The sequence below is a fragment of the Numenius arquata genome, chromosome 2 (assembly GCF_964106895.1).
Source record: "Numenius arquata chromosome 2, bNumArq3.hap1.1, whole genome shotgun sequence".
In the NCBI taxonomy this organism is placed as follows: Eukaryota; Metazoa; Chordata; class Aves; order Charadriiformes; family Scolopacidae; genus Numenius; species Numenius arquata.
This window is the reverse complement of record NC_133577.1, coordinates 26,909,192-26,927,473: the sequence shown is the minus strand read 5'-3', so window position 1 is coordinate 26,927,473 and position 18,282 is coordinate 26,909,192. Positions and strand designations below refer to the sequence as shown.

The window sequence follows — 18,282 nt, the reverse complement described above, 5'->3', positions numbered from 1 at the left end:
GTTATCCAAAACAAGGATCCCAGTCTGTTGGATTCTTTCCCTTTAGTTAATTGGCTGTTGAAGACTGAAACTTGGTTTGTTGTGAGGACAATGCTCTTTTGTAACCCTTAGCTTTGATGACTGATATTTTGTGTCTTTCCATATTTGTAGTCTTATCCAACAACAGACAGATAAAACAGAGGAAGACATACTCCTGAAGAGACCATTCTATTAATGTGAGAATTTGGGGATTAATAACATTCCTTTCTGCAGTCCCCAAGTTATTCCCACCAATAACATGACTGTATGATATAGAAAAGCTAACTCTTGAGAGAGCAGATCTTACCTTACAGGGAAAATAAATAGTTATCCAAGTGCTGGAAGTACAGTGAATGCTGTTGTTATGAACACTGAACAGCAGTTTTATTCCTGTCTTGGGGCCAGATTAGGCTCAAGAGGAAAGAAGGAAGAGGCAAAAAAGTGATCAACTATTAAAAATTAAAACACAAACTTGTTCTGCTGCTGTTGTGCAAAGACAAAGCCATAGCTGTTGTAGAAACTTGGATTGCAGCGTGACCTACATAAAATGCCCAGGGACAGCTGAAAAAGGTTTAGAAAAAATTTCAGCATGGGACTTTGAATAAGAGAACACAGGCATCTGAAGGATTTTATTCCAGTCAGTATAGAACTGTACCTTTCAATCCACTTTATGAAGATGACAAATCACTAGTTAGACTAAAAAAATATAGTTGGTTTTCAAAGCATTTTCTCTATATTGATGAAATTTCCCAAAAGTAAATATTGACAATGATTAAAAATGCATCCTATTATGCACAGCATAGAGTTCATTGGAATATAGCCCTCTGAACATGACTACATTCCAGATGATTAAAGATTTCTTCTTCTGTTTCTGGAGTGAGCTGTATATTATCTTTGATTGGAGATAATGGATCTGACTTTTTACAAGAAGGAAGTTTTTCATACTCTCTGCACAAAAAAACAAAGACAAAATAAAACCCAAGAATGTTATGATACTATATGTTTCTCACCACAAATGTGTAAGAACATATGGCTTAAAGCAAGACCCCTCATCTATTCACCCACTCATCTATGAATAAACCAAAAGTAAACATTTGCAATGGAATTTCAATTTCACTACAACTAAACAACTTCACTGAAAGCGATTTCAACTGTTCCAGTTATTCTGTGACAGGATGATAGCTATTCGCTTTATATGTGAAAGACTGTATGTACACCATCTTACTCTGGATTGTACATGCTTCCTTAACATTTAAGTCTTCTGAACAACTGTACTTTCATATATATTCTGCAAATCTTGAGACCAGGACAGAACAGATTAGTGTCCCATCAGGCAATAAAATTCTTAAAACATAAGGCTAATTTAGAAACATTTTAAAATCTGAAAAAACAATTAACAGGATACTCATTCCTGGCAGTGAGAAAAACTTTTTTGTGAAATATATTAAGAAAAGAATCCCCTAAAAGCTAATAAACAAGTACTTTATTTACACAGAAGTAAGTAATATATACATATATATATTGACAGTATATAACCAGAAGTTACAGACCTACCAAAACTGGATGGATAAGATATGGATTTTGGGAGCTAAGTCTTGAAACCATCAGCAGCGAAAAGGAACAGAGTGCCATCTAGGCTCACTCTATTCTATCTGCCTGTATTCTGATAAATCAAAACATATTAATTTTCTCCCTGTGAACAATGCTGGTCAGACATTCTCAATTAGAGACCGAGCAATACATACACAAACACTTTTGCTTCCTCTTCGAAAACATCATTCTTAACCCACATCAAGAGGACAATAAAAAGTGAGATTTCTAAAAATGTTAATATTGTAAGCAATATTTTTTTAAACAGAAATAAGTTGTATGTTTATAATAGCCTACCATTAGGGCTAAATAGTAAAATATATTTGTCTGACAATGCATGCTCACCAGTCTCATATTTAATACTCAGTGCAAAAAGAGTACTTTTGTCCTACTCAAATTTGGTTCCAGGTTAATAAGAATAAGTATTATTTAAATAAAATCATTTATTCCAAGTTGAGTTTGCTACTTGGAGCTTTGCCACCAGGAGTTTTTACTGAGCCCACAGAAACAGTGTACGCTAGAACACCTACACTTTTCATTTTTCGTTTTTTAAATAATCTTGTCCTTCAAGTTCAAGCATTGAAGATATTTGAGAAACTTTCAAGTTAGCTGAGTCAACAACCTTATTTTCATTTAAGTTTGGCAACTTCTATGCAGCTTATACATTTAGACTAAGAAATGCCTTTTGGTATTTGATGTAAATCAATAGTAATAGTCTTCATATAAGTTACGTTAAACAAAATGCACTACTTCAAATGAATTTTAAATGAATTTTAGCTGAGAGCTTTTCCTGGTTACCACAAATCATACTTCATGGTGTATCAAGTGTAGGAAATTGATATTTTCTACATACAATTTTTAATCTTAAACTATTATCTTTATGGAATTGTGTGGAAGAGATGTGTAGAGTCTGTTTTGAAAACTGTTTCCTTGGCGGGGGTTGTGGGGGGAGGTAGTATACAGGGTGCTAAGTAGAGGGTTAAAGCAACACACCTTTTAAATTGGAAGTTTTTCCGGAGTTCACTAATGGTGGCTTGCAGTCCCAGCTTATTTTCAGCATCACAGTGATTTCTCTTCTGCACAGGTGACAGTCTCCTGCTTAATCCACTTACTTTAGCTGGTATCAATGGCTTGAGCTTTGTTACAATACGCGACCCTATACAACTGGATTTATGTAAACCAGGAACCTGTAAGCAACAGATATTATGCTGCAAAGCTTATAAAAAAAAATATAAAGTGCTTTACATTCTATCGAGATAATGCAATCTGAATTGCCACAACAAGGTATATTTAGATAGCTTCTATAATCTAAAAAGAGGCATCTCAAACACATTAGACTTGTTCATAAAATACATGGGTTCATTATATCACTTATCCTAGCTATTCACTACCTCTGCTATTAAAAAAAAAAAACAACCCAGATGTGCCTCATTTTCAGTTCCCTTACCAGTTTCCAAACTCCAAATCTGTTTTTTTTCCACGTTTACCAGTACAGGAAACTCATTTTGACATGGCCTAATTCCTATAATTATGTCAGTCAGTGTGAATTTTACATTTCACATTCTCATCCCTGTATTTCTGACATTTTTCTGGAGTGAATATCAGACTAACTGGCTGATAGCTACTCAGACTGCTGTTACCATGCTTTCTAATACTGACACAATATTGTTGATCCTCTGTGTTCTTGAACTTCATGCACAGAAAGTAATGAGTTTATTTTAACAACAAAAGAAACACGTTAAAGTCCAATCTGCAGGATTTTTTTTCCTGTGAGTAGCTTACCACACTTCATAAATTAAAAGCTATAGCTATTGTTATCTATTTAATCACTCTACACCCATTTGTACTATACGTGCATAATCATGGCACAATAATTAAATACATGTAATTAAATACATTATTAAATACATGTAATACCTGTTAACTTTTAGACAAAGTTAAAACTTTCTTTGCCAAGTAAGTTCACAAGTGGCAAAAGGTCCCAAGTAACTTATTCATATTTTCCATCATTTCCTTCTGTCTTACATACACCTATTGTTTTCCCCAATTTTTTTTTAAATTAGCCATTTGGAAGCACTAAAACGTTTTACTGTTTTAGCCATTCTGCCACTTCATTGTAGAATATGACCTACTTACAATTATCAGCTTCTAAGAGATCACTCACAGCCTGCTATTTTAGCTTTTGTCTGTCATTATGAGGACAAAAACATAATTACCAAATTACAATACCTGTAGAAGAAATGGTATTCTGTTTCTTCCTTAAATCTGGAACTCATTATTCCCTTTGGTATATTTTACTGTACTTAACACCAGCAAAAACTTCCCTTGTTTAACACTTGCAGTAAGCAATCTTATGGGAAAACTGAGCCAGAAGCGTTGATCCTTATGTCTATCCCTCCCTCTTCTATTCTGGTTACTTGTTCCAATGGTCTCACTGGTGCTACAACTCACATGAGCCTGAGAGTCTGGGTAGGCCCAAGTTCCAATATAATTGACCTTTTGGTTGTTGTCAAGTTAGTTTCCACTCAGGTCAGGAAGCAGAGGGAATATATGGCCATGGAATTAAGCAAGGGAAATCCTCATGCTAGCGGCTTGCTTTAAACTAACCCTACTGTCCTCATGGATTTTCAGAAGATCCCTATTGTCTGAAGAGCTCCAAGCATCCTGAATTTTTTTTATATATGATGCTTACATTACCACAGTACTTCCATACTGCACATTCCCCAGTAATTAGTATATTCATTCTCCCAATGTACCTGTAAGCTGAACACCAAGCAGAACATTAAATACACTCTTAAAAACAAAGTAACAAAATTTCTGAATTCCAGGATGACATCATTTCATTGGTTAGTCTTGTTGAGAAGTGGTCAAAATGTTAATCTAATGAAAAAGCATTAATTTTTGTCACTAGGTGTTCCAGAATAAAAGATGTAAATTCCTGCTTAACACAGAAGTTACTAACAATAACCACAAGATGTCACTATTATACAAACCACACACTATATTGTAGCAGGTATTCTAGTCTGACATGAATCTTTTGGCCAATTCTAATGACAATGCCTTAAGGAGTTAGAGCACTTCTAACTGTGAAGATATTAGAAGTTTTGTAAACTGGACAAATGGGTAAAGCTCTTAGAAATGTCAAAGACAAGGCACATAAGTTTATTCTTAGACATCTAAGAAACCACATAGAAGTCAAATTGCAGGTGCCCAACCAATAGGAAAAAATAACTGAAATGAGGGCTCTGATGGAAAATTGACTATCCTTCCATATTGATTTGCTAATGTCTAACAAGGCTTTTAACTAAAGCAATTAAACAAGGAAGGTTGACTGAAACCTTTCCAGATTTTGAAATTTAAACATGCTTTTTCTAGTCAAAGAGGAAGGAGACTGCTAAACTAGTAGATTTGAGACAAGCAATGAAATGAGGTTGTATTTTGTAACTGTATCTGGATTATGAACAAACTGCAATTTGCATCATAAAACCTGTGTATTTAGCATACCTGAGGAAAGTTAAGAAGGGGGTTTTGCCTTAGCTTGGCTTCTTATTTTATACCAAAGTGTTTAAAATCCCCAAACAAGTCACAACTGTGATATCACTCATAGGTGCCCTGGTTACATTTCATCTCAGCTCTGATATAGATGAATAAGAATATAGTTTCCTCTTGCCAACATGTGCATTGCTTAAGATTCTTTCATTGAGTTCTAGAATGAACTAGGAGACAACAAAAACTGATTCTCAGTGTTTAGTAGAATTCACAGTGAAAAGAATTCTTACCTTGGTCTTTACGTTCTTATTTTTCCTGTCAGTTTGAACAGCAGAAAATACTGGAGACCAAGTACACTGATCATCAGCCAGTTTTGAATTGGAGTTAGATTCCTTCATCAAGAGAAAATTAATTTGGTTTTAATACAGTTCGGTTGCCTTTTTTTTTTTTCCCCATACAATGGTGACACATGCTTTCTGAAAGGACTTCTTCAGGGATTAACAAAAGCAGAGAACAAAAGCTAGCCTACCAGGTATTTTTTGAACCACTGTAGTGGAAATAGTGGAAAGACTGAAAACAAACTAAATCCAGACTTGATTTAAGCTAAGTCAATCCATTCTACACAACTACGCTAAGCATTGACAAGTTTTGTTAGCACAAGCTACATAATCTGCAGGGTATCATTTTAAAGAGGAGGCTTTGCTACCTAATTTCTTTTATGATTTAAAATGAAAGTAAATGCTGAAGCAACACCCACTTTTCTTGCTTCTGCATCTGAACCATTGTTAGACACTTGCAGTATTTCTGAAGACTCCAAACTGCATTCTGCTGGCTCACAAGACCTTTGAGAATGTGATGACTGTTCCAATTCTGTTAAGGGGGCGGATTCTTCCTCCAAGTCGGCACATGCTGTCCCACTCTCTGTTTGTCCCCCATTAAAGTGATCTTCCTGGGATATCACGCAGTTGCTTCTTTGTTGATGAAACTGCTGTGAAAATACAGTATCAGATGGACTGGGATTTCCCAAATTATTTACAAGGCTGCTAAACCACTGGAAACAACTTTTCTGCATTTCTCCAGGAGGTGTAAAGACAGTTCTCGTTGATTTTTCAGTTTCTGAAGACTGAGAAACATCTTCTGCTACATGTTTTACTTCCTGTTTCTGGCAATCTTGCTCAGCATCTTGAGTTAGATCACTGTCATCCTCCTTTGCTCTACCATCAAACATAATTGCATCATTGCAGAAAAACCTAAAAAAGTAAAAAAAAAAAAAAAAATAAATGAAGGGAGAAGGAAGCTACTGCAAATGAATATTTTATTTCCAAATTCCAACAGTTGTCTCTAATTGTTTTTTTGAAGTGCACTCTCAGAGACAATTTATTTTGAAAACGGGCAAAGTGTTAGTTCCTCAGGGAGGCATTTAACAGATAAACAGTAAAAATGGGGGAAAAAAAGCATCTGTAAACATGTCATTCATTGACTGAAATACTAATCATGTTCTTCATCTGAAAAAGAGAACCATCTAGAAATTCTATAAAATTTAAGAATATATTCATTAATTATCATAAAGCTGAACAAAAGTGAAACATTTTAGCACCTTTTATCAAGGAAACTAAAACCTATCTAGGTCTTTTCCATGCTGTAGCAGCAGCTCCTGAAAGTACAAGTCATAGATTTTTAAGAAACTGAGCACTGCTTTAGAGAAGAACCTACCATCACTGACAAGTTTTAATTTTTTGTGCATTGTAACAAAACTCTCAGCTCAGGAAGACGTGTTAAAGCTAGAGAACATCAGTATTAAGACTGTTTTGTAAAATTATACTGCTCAAAAATATCCAAGTTATTTAAGATAAAAATTACACAATAAGAAACATAATTGTGATAATACTTTGTAAAACCAATTCAAGTAAGTGTGGCCAAGTGCAACCAAAAAACCCAGCCAATTAAAAAAAGCAACAAAGACAAAACAAAAAAACAAACAAACCCAAAGTCCCTCTTCTCAAAGTGTTGGTGCAGAGATCAAGAGCATCAACTGAATGGGATGGGATAAGAATAGATATTTGTCATTTGTCAAATAGCTATTTGATATCAAATAGATATTGTCATTTGTCAAAGCATGACCACTTTTGGCTTTACTGAAACAAAGAAAACCTTGTAAATATAAGCCAATATTCATATACTGCATTCATATATAAGCAACTGCTTATGTATTTAGCACAAAGCAGCTACTTTTAATTGACATGTCGTATAACCTTTACCTGGAAAAGAAATATGGTCAAATCCTAATTAATTTTCATACCCATAGGCTAGACTGTATTGAATAGTCCCAGTGTCTTCGTTTCTGCAGTGAAAAATTGACATTACTTATCTCACACATAGATAGCACATCTAGCACAAAGGGTTCTCCATCTCCATTCAGGACTACAGGTGCATTAATACCATTGCATAAAAAAGTCAAAGGTAGCATTTTTCTTATTTTCAGCATTCAGGTTATTTTGGCAACCAGGACTACAAATAGTATTTTGCTATTTATTAAAACACATGATGCAAGCATACCTGCTTCTTGTTCCTGGAACAATTACAGCATCCTTCTCTTTGTTTTTCCTTTGTAGAAAGGAAGCAAATTTATTTCTAACTCTAGGCAAGGAGTTAGAGCTTTCTTCAGTGACAGAATTCCCTGAGGAATCAAGGCTTTGTATTGCTGAGACACTCTTTTGTGCTTGACCATCATCATCACTCTCCTTCTTGAATTTTTTTGCTTTTGAAAATGAATATTGGTTCAACAGATCGCCATCTGAGATTTCTTCTAAATCTGAAGACAATTTAAGCATCACTGTATTAACCAATTATGAGAGAACTGAGCAATACATATTTACTGTCACAGACTTAAAAATATTAGCAAGGTCTGGTAGGAAAATTTACAGTTCAGAAGTCTTTAACACAGTTGTTTTCTAGTACATAGCCTTAAAAGTAACTGTCTTTGAAAAGGTAGATGGAATGAATGTAGAACAGCTGAAAGGAAACATGATGATGTTGTTTGGTGGTTGATTTGTTGGGGTTTTGTTTGTTTTTAAACACTTTGAAAGCAAAACTAAACTTGACTTAAGGCATGTTTCTAAACTAACTATAAATCTTGATAAAACCCCCATGGCAGAGAGGTTGGAACAAGATGATTTTTAAGATCCCTTCCAACTCTAACCATTCTATGATTCTAATCTATGATTCTAAACCAGGCAGTATGAAGGTATCATGAGTAACAAAGGCAAAAAAGGAGCCCTAGCAGCATAATCAGAAAGCAAAGGAAGAAGAAAAGAAAAAATACTTAACATATCAGATAAAGCACAATGGGAACAGAGGAGAAACCCTTCTATTACAAGCTCACAGTTTATTTCACACATGTAACTTAGGTGGTATAGAAGACAAGATAACACAGATTTGCTAGAGAAAGTGAGGAAAGATGGAGTAAAGAATACCTATACAGGAGATACAGGCAGCACAGTGTTAGAAGAGTACAGAAAACATTCTTTGAGTTTCCTGTCTCACTAAGTATCAACTCTAGACAAAACAGGCTATTTTCATTTCTCCACAAGCCATTACAAGATGGACATTAAAACCAAACACAACTAAAAATAGAACAGTTATTAAAACTGAAAACAACAAAGTTTTATAGAAGTTAAAGAAAAAGTTAAAATCAAATGTTGCTGAAAGTTTGCTGCCATCCTTAATCATTAAGTACATGTAAGTATTATGACTCATCTTGCAGCCTGCTGAAAACAGGTAATAAAAGTTAAGAGTTAGGCCTCTAAAAATCTCATACCATCAAGCTAAAGATGAAATCCTTCTTTTCCCCACAACCATCTACTATTATTTACATACTTATTTTAATAAAAACATACCACTCCTCGGCCTTTTTGCCAAGAGCTCTTTGCCTGGAAGTTTGAGCCCCTTAACACTAATTATCTTCTCCATGCCTCTGGTTGTTGGTTTCTCTAGCAAATGCATTTTATGAGGAACAGTATCTGCATTAGGGCCAAGCTTGTAGTCTTTACTCCAAATGCTATTTACATGATTAGCACGTCTGTCATTCCAGCCACAACTTCTCTGCTGCACAGGCTAAAAAAAATATTAAAAAAATAAGATATTACAATTTTGTCTTCCACATATGATTTCCTGATAGTATGTAAAGACATTTTGACATTTGCATACCAACTGCTGACATATTCTACACAAACATTTTCTTTTTGTTCCCACATTTCTCAAGCTTTTAATACAATTTTTTGTGTGTGTGTGCGCTGCCATGACTTCTTCATTCCAGTATGGCCCAAGTGACTAACTACTCATCTCAGACAAAGTTAAAAATTTAAATTTTATTTCTATTCAAAAAGGCTGATTTGGTAAACTGTTTTCCTCAGAGTTATATACTTGGAAAAAATATATACTCAAAAACTCATCAAAAAAGTTTGAAAGTAAAACAAACATTAAAGTCAAATGCCTTGAAAAGTAAGATTTTTACCTGTGCAGAGAATGAAAAATATGTGTTTATGGGAGCACAGTTTCTGTAATAGCAGAATAGCTTTCACTGCCAAGTCAGTTGTGGATAACATTCAATTGTATTTTTCCATTAATGTTCAGATCTATGTCAACATCTTTGTATATAACAAAGGTTCTGGTGCTCAAACCACGACTATAGAACAAAGATATTACCTGTGCAGTGTCAGGGTTATAGTTATCAATTTGTTCCATTGTATCAATATCAATGTTGCCAATGGCAATTTGAAACGCAGTAACATCCCCGAAATGTCTGTCCCCATCATATTAAAGGAAAATATCTGAATAGTACAATAAATTTCAAGAACTGTAGCATGAAAGTTAGAATAGCTTTTTCCCATTTTTATGCCAAAAAGCATTAGTAGAGTATTAACCAAAAGCATTAATACTACTACTCATGGCTCAATCTGATGCAACAGCAGTTGTAACAGATCTGCAGTGCTTGGCAGATCATGAAAGTCAAGAGGAAAACCTTCAGTGATCAGCAGGAAAATTACCGTCTTTCTCCTCCTTAATTTCTGGAAATGCCAAAGATTAGCTGGCTTGAACAACATACAATACTAGTAACTACTTCAACAGTCCCCACTTGCTTCATCTCCCTAATCTTTCATGCTGAAATTTATGATGCACAAATGTGGCAAAATACTACTTGTTCTATATGAAATGCTAGCTGATAAAACAGGGAATGCTTAGATTAGGGAATTAGTTGAACACTGATTGCAAGAATTAAATTGGCAGAGATAACACACTTAAGACATGCACAAATTACAGACAGTTGTAAAGCAACTCAAACAATTTGAATATAACCTGTATTTAATGAGTTCTTTTCTAAAAAGGAAAAAAAAAAAAAAAAAGAAAGAACAAAAGATATCAATAACTTCTGCCTAAAAATACATGTAAATGATAGGTCAACCAGTTACCCTCCTTTTATTATTATTATTAACTAGAATCAGAGCAGAAGAGAAGAGGGGAAAAAACCACAAGCCAGCCCACAACTTTCAAGATTGCAGAAAAAACAGGCTTTAGTCAATAGTGGAGATGCAATAAAAAAAGTGTAAGACGTCACACCTGCTCACCCTTATTTCCCCACCCTTCTGTTTCAACACAAAGGATACCGTCCTGCATATATGAGTGTTTCTGGATCAATATCATCACCATATGCATTCAGCGGAACTAATTTTCTGTTGACAGGATCAAAAACTAACTGATAAAGGAATGTATTATTTGCTCGTGTAAAACCCTGTATATATTCTTCTGGTACTGTTATATTCATCTTCAAGTACTGTCCCATTTTCTTAATAACCTGTCAAAAAAAAAAAGTTTAACTGCTTCATTTAATTAATTCGTTTAGCATTCTCCTTAAAATGGAGGAAGTCAAGAACCCCCCCATATATTTTCAATTCAGTGTTAATTTCATATATACAGATTTAGGCTCCCCAAAAGCAAACACACAAAACAAAACCAAGTTTACCTTTATAATATCTGGATTGTTGGCTAATTTTATTAACTTGCACGCTTTAGCTAACCCAATTCCATGAATTGATGAGAGGTAGTCACAACCAGAAAGAATACACATGTAGCGGAATTTCTCTTCTGTAAATACATTTCCAAGCTGCTTGCAGTTTCCTAATCGAGCCTGATCTATCTCTAGTCCATTTCCAAACTTGTCAATTTTCAGAAACACCTGGAAATTAAGAGGAAGTGAAAACAATAATTTTCACCCATATAAGCTAGTTTGTTGCACTTAGTGGAAAAAAACAGAGGCCAAGAGCTATTCTCATCTCTTCTGTTTCCCCCATTACTGTAGAAGAGTAAATCCATACATCAAACATGTTTGGCAATTTTAAACTCTGCTTTTAAGATATCAGCTAGAAGTAAAGGCTATTAATATTTTCTTCCATACCTTTTTACATCCAAAAGCTAAAAGATCAGAGTCTTCTGTAATTATAGCTTGAACCATGCCAGTCTTATTGAGATAAGCCAACTGAGCATCAGCTTCATAAGGAGCAACAATACAATCAACTCCTCGGGCTCGTGCAGCCTGTACATAAACAAGAATCATACAAGTACTTTGCATCAATTTTCAGTAATTATCTTAAGACATCTGAAAGCGTAGAACCTCTACTTCAAAAAACTGAAACCATGATCTTTTTAAATCACACATCCACTCCTTGTTAGAGCCTGATAATTCTTACCCAAAGCTCAAGTTTCAAGCAATTTAGACATATACAGTCTAGTTTACAAAAACCTTTCCTTTGTTGGCCTGTAACATGATGCTCACTGCATCTGACCACAGGTGCCAGCTTCAACTCATGCAAGTTATATTCTGGACAAAGGAAAACAGCAGTAGAACAAATCTAATACTATTTTGATAAAGATGCTATTACTGCCATGGAAAGATAGCAAAAAGCTATTAGAAAGATTTTTAAGCAGTCAATTTTTTTTCTGTAGTCTGTTCTCAGAAACTAGCTGGGGGGTGGAGGTGGAAGGGGTGGGAGGGGGGCATAACAGAAAAATAAAAACAGTATTTAGCTTTTGTGTGGCGTAAGTAAAACCGTTGGTGCTATCAAATTCACTTTGTAGCAGTAAGAAGAGATGTATTTCAATTGACACATCATCATTATTTATACAACTGAGCATAATAAACTTGAAGTTAAAGCTTGTTAACTGTGCCAACCCAATGTATGCAGGCCAATCAGAAGCTAAGAAGGGGGGACCATTTTTCTTGCCTACAAGAGGTAGTGGCGTAGCCATACAAAAGCAGAGTAAGACATGTTCTCTACCGCGTAGATTTTTTAAAACTGTCAGTATCAACAGCATTGACAACTTACTTTGATAACTTCACGAGCCATGACATGGGTAACATTTACACTGCGCCCAAAACATTCCCTAGCTTCTGACAGTCTCCCTTCCTGCAACAATTGTTTCCCCTTCAGAAGATTGGCTTGACGCTTCCTGAAAGATAAATAAAAATATCCACCAATCTCAGATTATTTTCCACTTAAAAGAACAAGTAGCTGAAAGGACTAAGAGACAGGTAGGAAAGGGGGAAAAAAATATATCCGTTTTACAAATGAACACTTCTCAAATCTGTGCATTTTTTAAAACTTAATAGTAACAACTAGCAATTGTATTGGCAAAGATGACTGGATTGGCAAATTGAAATTTATAATGTTTTCTCAGAAAACAGAGATAACTCAGGAACTGGTGTAAAATAAAAAATGCACCCACTCTCAGGTTGCAGTAAAATAGATTTAATGGAATTTGAGAGTATCTGACATTAGATACTTATTGGCTTAGAGGACAGACAGCATCATTTACTTCATTCCAAATATCGGAAATTGTTCTCTCCATGCTGAAGGAAGCATATGTCCCATGAGAACTTATAAATAAAAAACACTAGTGAAAAAAATCTCACCACTTCAGTCAACAGTCCCATTATATAAGGGACTTGAATCCAAACCTAAAATAAGTTTATCTGATTATTTGCAGAGAAAGATGAGGAAGGTGGTGTTATTTTTTAAAAAAAAAATATATATATTGGGAAGAAATATTTTTGTCCAGAGATTATGAGGGTGGGTAAACTAAAGGCCTTTAATACATTAGTTCCTGTAATGTTCAGAATTTTACTTCCTTCCTCTACAAAAGTGCTTTCATTTATGAAGTGCATTTCTATTTTTGGAATAAAACCTCTAAGAAGAGGTTTGTATGATTTTTAAATGTAAATTAACTGAAATAACACTACATTGCAGGGAAGTTTATCAGACATTACTACCTAGCTGAAGTTTGAGGCTTTTCAATTTTGGAAATGAATTGTAGTGTTAAACATACTGCTTTGCTTGCAAATCAATACAGTTCAGCACTTACTCTCGTCGGGCCTTTTCCACTTCCTTCTTAGAAGGTAGGGTGCATCCATCAAATACCAAAATTGGTTTAATTCCAAATGAGAGGAGCATATCAACAAGTTTCATACAGAAAGCTACATAACTGTATCAACAAAAAAAAAAAATAAGAAAAGAACAATAAACTTGGTTAAGCACAAGTCTATTGCATAGTTTCTGTTCGCAGGAAAGGAGAATTGTAAGGATCTTAATGGACCATGTATTTCCCCAGAATCACAAAAAGAGTAATAGCATTTGAATGCTGTTTCTTTTTTTTGTTTGTTTTGGCTTTTTTTTGCCCTCTCACCCCCACAAGAGAAATGCTCCACCTCTCAACTCAGAACTGGACCCACTGCTCGCTACTCCTACATAAAATGAAATTAGAACTCGAGTACAATTCAGTTTCATTTTGCTACACTAGTATTCAACACTGCCGAAAACTTTGCAAGTTAACATACGGATCATATTTTTAGTTTCAGCGACTCAGTTCATAATGGCCAGGGAAACAGGAGGTAGACGAGCACAGTACATTATCTTTCCCCAAAGTCTTGTGAAAGGCAGACTAAATGCACTTTTGGAGAACTGAAGGAGTGATGGGGTATTAAACCTTGCTTTGTGGAACTATCCACTCCTCTCACCAGATAATGGATACGTGCTATGGACAAGACATGCAAATCTATCTTCCCATATTAAAAATACAGGCACAGTACTGAAAATATTGCAAAAGACAGGAGAGTTCCCCAAACTGCATTAATAGTCAAGATCATCTTTGGACCAGGAGGCAATCTTCCACTGCTCATCCCTTAGTAAAATATTTGTAGGGAATTCCAGACTTCAGGTATTCCCTCGGACCTCTGATCTTCTTACTTGTTATTTCTACAGATCTCTATGAGATCATTTCAGCAGCAGCACAGAAATAAAATCTAATAGCTTCTGTAAACACTAAGAGCATTACAATGACACTCAATGAAAAAAAAATACTCAAGTTCGTTTTTTCTTTTAAAGGACGCTGTTTAAAACAGCAAGAGCAACTTTTCCAGCAGGGTGCAGGAAAGGGAAGGAGACTGGGATACAGGAGCACTTAGAATCTAAGGTTATGAGCACTGAAGAAACTGGATTTAGAGCTACAAAACAAACTGAAAAATAATTGTGATTTTTGAAAGACAGGAGTGAATAGGATTGTAGCTACATAATAATTCAGATAAATTTTTAAGTGTGAAATGGCTCTTTACACTTTAGTTAAAGTACTAGTCTAAGATTAGCAATCATATGTGCATGGAAAAAAGATTTGATCAGAAAATATTCATGTAGTTAATTTCAACCATTATGACTATTAACTTTCCTCTTGTCAGTCAATTTCTTTCTCAACTGAAGTGTATCCTATTCTCAGGACCCTGAGAGATCTCCACTACCTTCAAAGGCAGGCAGCAAGGTTGGATAAAACTCTACAGTTCTTCATAACAACAGAAGCAGGAGTTAAAAATTCGTTCACATTTGCAAACCACCAATTCTTTCTTGCCTCCAATCAAACATTTAATCAAAATTTCTAAGTGAAGTTTGATCTGACTAATCAGTGCAGCTTTACTTCTCAAAAGATAAAGACTGCTTTTCATTTAAAACTATATTCAATCTAAGAGTTCAACCCAGTTTTCCAGAGATGGGCACGAACTTATGCAAATCTGATCTAAGCTCCAAAGCTGAACTTTAAATAGAACCACAATTTCTGTTTGTTTCCTTCCTTAGAAATATAAGTGTGTAAGTGAAAAAGCCATGTTACGTTAGAAAAGCTACTCTTACTGAAAATATAGCATGTTAAGCAAAAAACCTTACACTTTATTCAGAGCACAATACATCTATCAGAATTCCTCAGTATCGTTATAACTTTTGTCACAGCAGTATTTACAAACTATCACTTTGTACAAATCAGGTTCCTGAAAATAATACTACATTTGAAACATATGAATTGCATCTCATCAGAGATATTAGACTGTAATTGAGAGCAAGACATGCTGGAAAACTAATTCGCTTAACCGTTGGTGTTTTAATAGAAAATAGTTTAGAGAGTTTTTCCGCCAATACATACTTCAATATTGATTTCACACAGTTGGAAAGCTACTAACCTATAGCCAACATTTCTATTTCCAAAAAGTACAACTGGGACAGAGAATTCAGAAGAAACAGTATGAAGTAAAACTACTTTAACTTACTTTTTAGCTCAAGAAATATCAAGCTAACAAAATTTTAACTTGTAAGAGTGCCGAGTCGAAACGTAGCAAAGACTTACAGATCTGTCGGCTCTCCTCGGGCCAGCTTTTCCGCACAAGCATAAGCGCCTTTGTGCAGCCAACAGTAGGTGTCCACAGCTACCGCCTGCCCTTTGTATTTCTTCACGTGGGTAGGTTCAGCAGCCTCCTTGATGAACTGCAGCAGGCCCTGAATCCCCATGATGTTGTTTAAACTGCAGTCGAGAAAATTAAAAGCGTAAGCACAAGGACCGTCAGGTCACATTGCAGACAGGGTGATGGGCTGAAATAGAGACGCCAGAAGCCCCTGCGAGTGCCACCAGGCACCCCGTGCGGCCGGGGCTCCTTTCCGCCGGCTGAAGAGATGCAAAACCCTTAAGCCCGCAGGCAGCCGGGTAGCAGCAGGCCCCGCACACGCTCCCCCAAAGACAGCGGGGTCGGGACGGGGCACAAGGGGCGCCGGGCACGGCCCCTTCCCGCCCGCTTCGGTCGGGGGTCGGCGGGACTCCCCCGCGCCGACTCTCACGGCCTCCCCAGGAGCGGCACGCTAGTACCGACATCGGGAACTGTACCTGTCCGGCGACGGGAGGGCCTGAGGCAGCTCTCCCGGCTCAGGGCCGCCTCCCCCATGGCGCCGCCGGCGCCTCTACATCGGCGCGGGCCGCCCCAGCCCGGGGTGGGGGTTGAGAGAGGGGCTGAGGGAGACGGCCAAACGGCCACCAACGGCCACAGGGCGCCTCGCGCCCCAGTACCTGGCTGGGGGAAGGAAGGGGAAGCCCGCGCGCTCCGCTCCGCTCCGCTCGGCCGTGGCGCGCGGCAGCCGCCCGGGGCTTTCAAGCAGCGCGCGCTCAGGGCACTGGCCCCGCCCCGGCGAGGGGACTACAAGTCCCAGCATGCTCCGCGCGGACGGGGAGGCCGCCAGGGCGCGAGCTCTACGTACACACGCCCACCACCTCCCAACCCCTCCAGCCACCCCGCCGTGAGGCGGCCCCGGCCTGGCCCGGCCCGGCCTTTGGGGTCGCCCGGGCAGACGGTACGCTCGGCTGCCCAGCCAGTCTGACTCCGGGAGCCTGGTCGTTTCGGAGTCGCTCTCGCGTTGGGTACGGGGAGTTTTCCGGAACTTTCGTTTGTGAACCGAGCCTGAAAGATAAGGATTTAAGGATAGAGCGTTTGTAGGACAGACACGGATGCTGGGGAGAGGGGCTCTGAGGGGGCTGTGGAACTTGCTGCTAGGAGAGGAAGTGCAGCTAATTCAAGCACCTGCAAAAAATATTAAAACACATTTAATGCACCGAAACAGATGCTGTGCTGTAGCACCGAGTCAGCCCGTCCCCTGCCAAATTCAGTGCTGCTGTCTCTCGGTAAAGTGCAGACAAATAGGAAAACATTGCTTCCTTACATTGGGACTAACACGCTTGTGATTGAAAGCTTACTTAGTGTTGGCAGCACTTCCTAATGCAAGTTTTCTATAACCACTAAGTTGCTAATGGATAAAATTATGGTCAATATCCTGGAAAGACTGTCATCATTGTATTTAGCATTTATTTTCAGTTCTTCCTTTTTATCCTTGCTCTCTGGTCACATCTGTCCCCTGGTATATAGAAAAGGTTTTCAGGTAGTTATCAACTTAAAAAAAAAAACATCAAAACCAGCAGAGAGTAAGAATGTATTTGTGTCTGTTGCTTTCTTACAATATTTATATGTAAAGAAGCTAAACACCACTAAGTAAAGTTGCTGGTTTAAGTAGAGGTACGAATAAGGAACTTAAATACAGTAACTGGCAGTTTATACTATTGCGGTAACCTGTATTCCAAATGAGTCATTTTGAGATTACAATCACACTGAGCCATTCATTTCTGACATTCTTCACAGTGATTGCTTCGGATGGCTTCAATTGCAGCAAAGGATCCATGACATGCAGTTGAAGACAGCACGTGGATAACAACAATGAATAGGAAAATCATAAGCATTAAGTATACTGGAATCAAAAGGTACCACAGAATTTTGGCAGGACACAGGACTGAGTCCTGTAGCTAAACCAGTGAGTGGGGAGGGAGAGAGTGGAAGCAGGTCACTGACTGCAAAGGAAGAGGTGAGGGACAGGTGTTACAGCAGTGAAACCCTGGGATTAATGTACGAATTGATGGACAAAGTTAGAATTTTCAATCTGTATTTATGTACTGTAACTGCTTTAATTTTAAAAAGCCCTATTCATCCATATCACATATTGAAATTTGAAGTGGTGCACAAGGGAGTTTTACAAGAATAATCCAACTACACACACAAAGGCATACAAATAACATTTGTGTTTCACAGATCTAGTTAATGTTTTGGGACATCTCATCCATGGGATTGAGTTCCTATTTAACCATCTGTTGCACTGTCTCATTCTGCCTATTTGACACATTAAAAACAGTAAGCATATTTTGATAGCCAACATGTGGTCTGCCCATACTACAGTCTAGGATGACAAGGGACTCCACAGTGCCAACGTTGGAACCTAGAACAGTTTC

General features: G+C 37.2%; 1 protein-coding gene across 1 annotated transcript; it reads right to left on the bottom strand.

Moving 5' to 3' along the window:
- Nucleotides 1-824: 824 nt before the first annotated feature.
- Nucleotides 825-15,971, bottom strand: EXO1 (exonuclease 1). Its single transcript, XM_074168543.1, has 13 exons — nucleotides 15,811-15,971; nucleotides 13,513-13,632; nucleotides 12,477-12,600; nucleotides 11,549-11,686; nucleotides 11,117-11,329; nucleotides 10,761-10,948; nucleotides 9,802-9,898; nucleotides 8,994-9,210; nucleotides 7,654-7,909; nucleotides 5,891-6,347; nucleotides 5,388-5,489; nucleotides 2,602-2,795; nucleotides 825-966 (listed from the first exon to the last, which is right to left on the bottom strand). Exons 1-13 carry the CDS (start codon nucleotides 15,969-15,971, stop codon nucleotides 825-827), a joined length of 2,409 nt encoding a protein of 802 aa, XP_074024644.1.
- Between the last annotated feature and the right edge of the window lie 2,311 nt (nucleotides 15,972-18,282).

What these genes read in the sequence shown, in the direction of transcription:
- EXO1 (XM_074168543.1), bottom strand. Translation starts at nt 15,971, where the DNA reads ATGGGGATTCAGGGCCTGCTGCAGTTCATCAAGGAGGCTGCTGAACCT. An exon ending in ACACTCATATATGCAGGACG is followed by an intron (nt 9,899 to 10,760) that starts GTATCCTTTGTG and finishes TGATGGGGACAG; the next exon opens with ACATTTCGGGGATGTTACTG. An exon ending in GGCAAAAAGGCCGAGGAGTG is followed by an intron (nt 7,910 to 8,993) that starts GTATGTTTTTAT and finishes AATTGTCTTCAG; the next exon opens with ATTTAGAAGAAATCTCAGAT.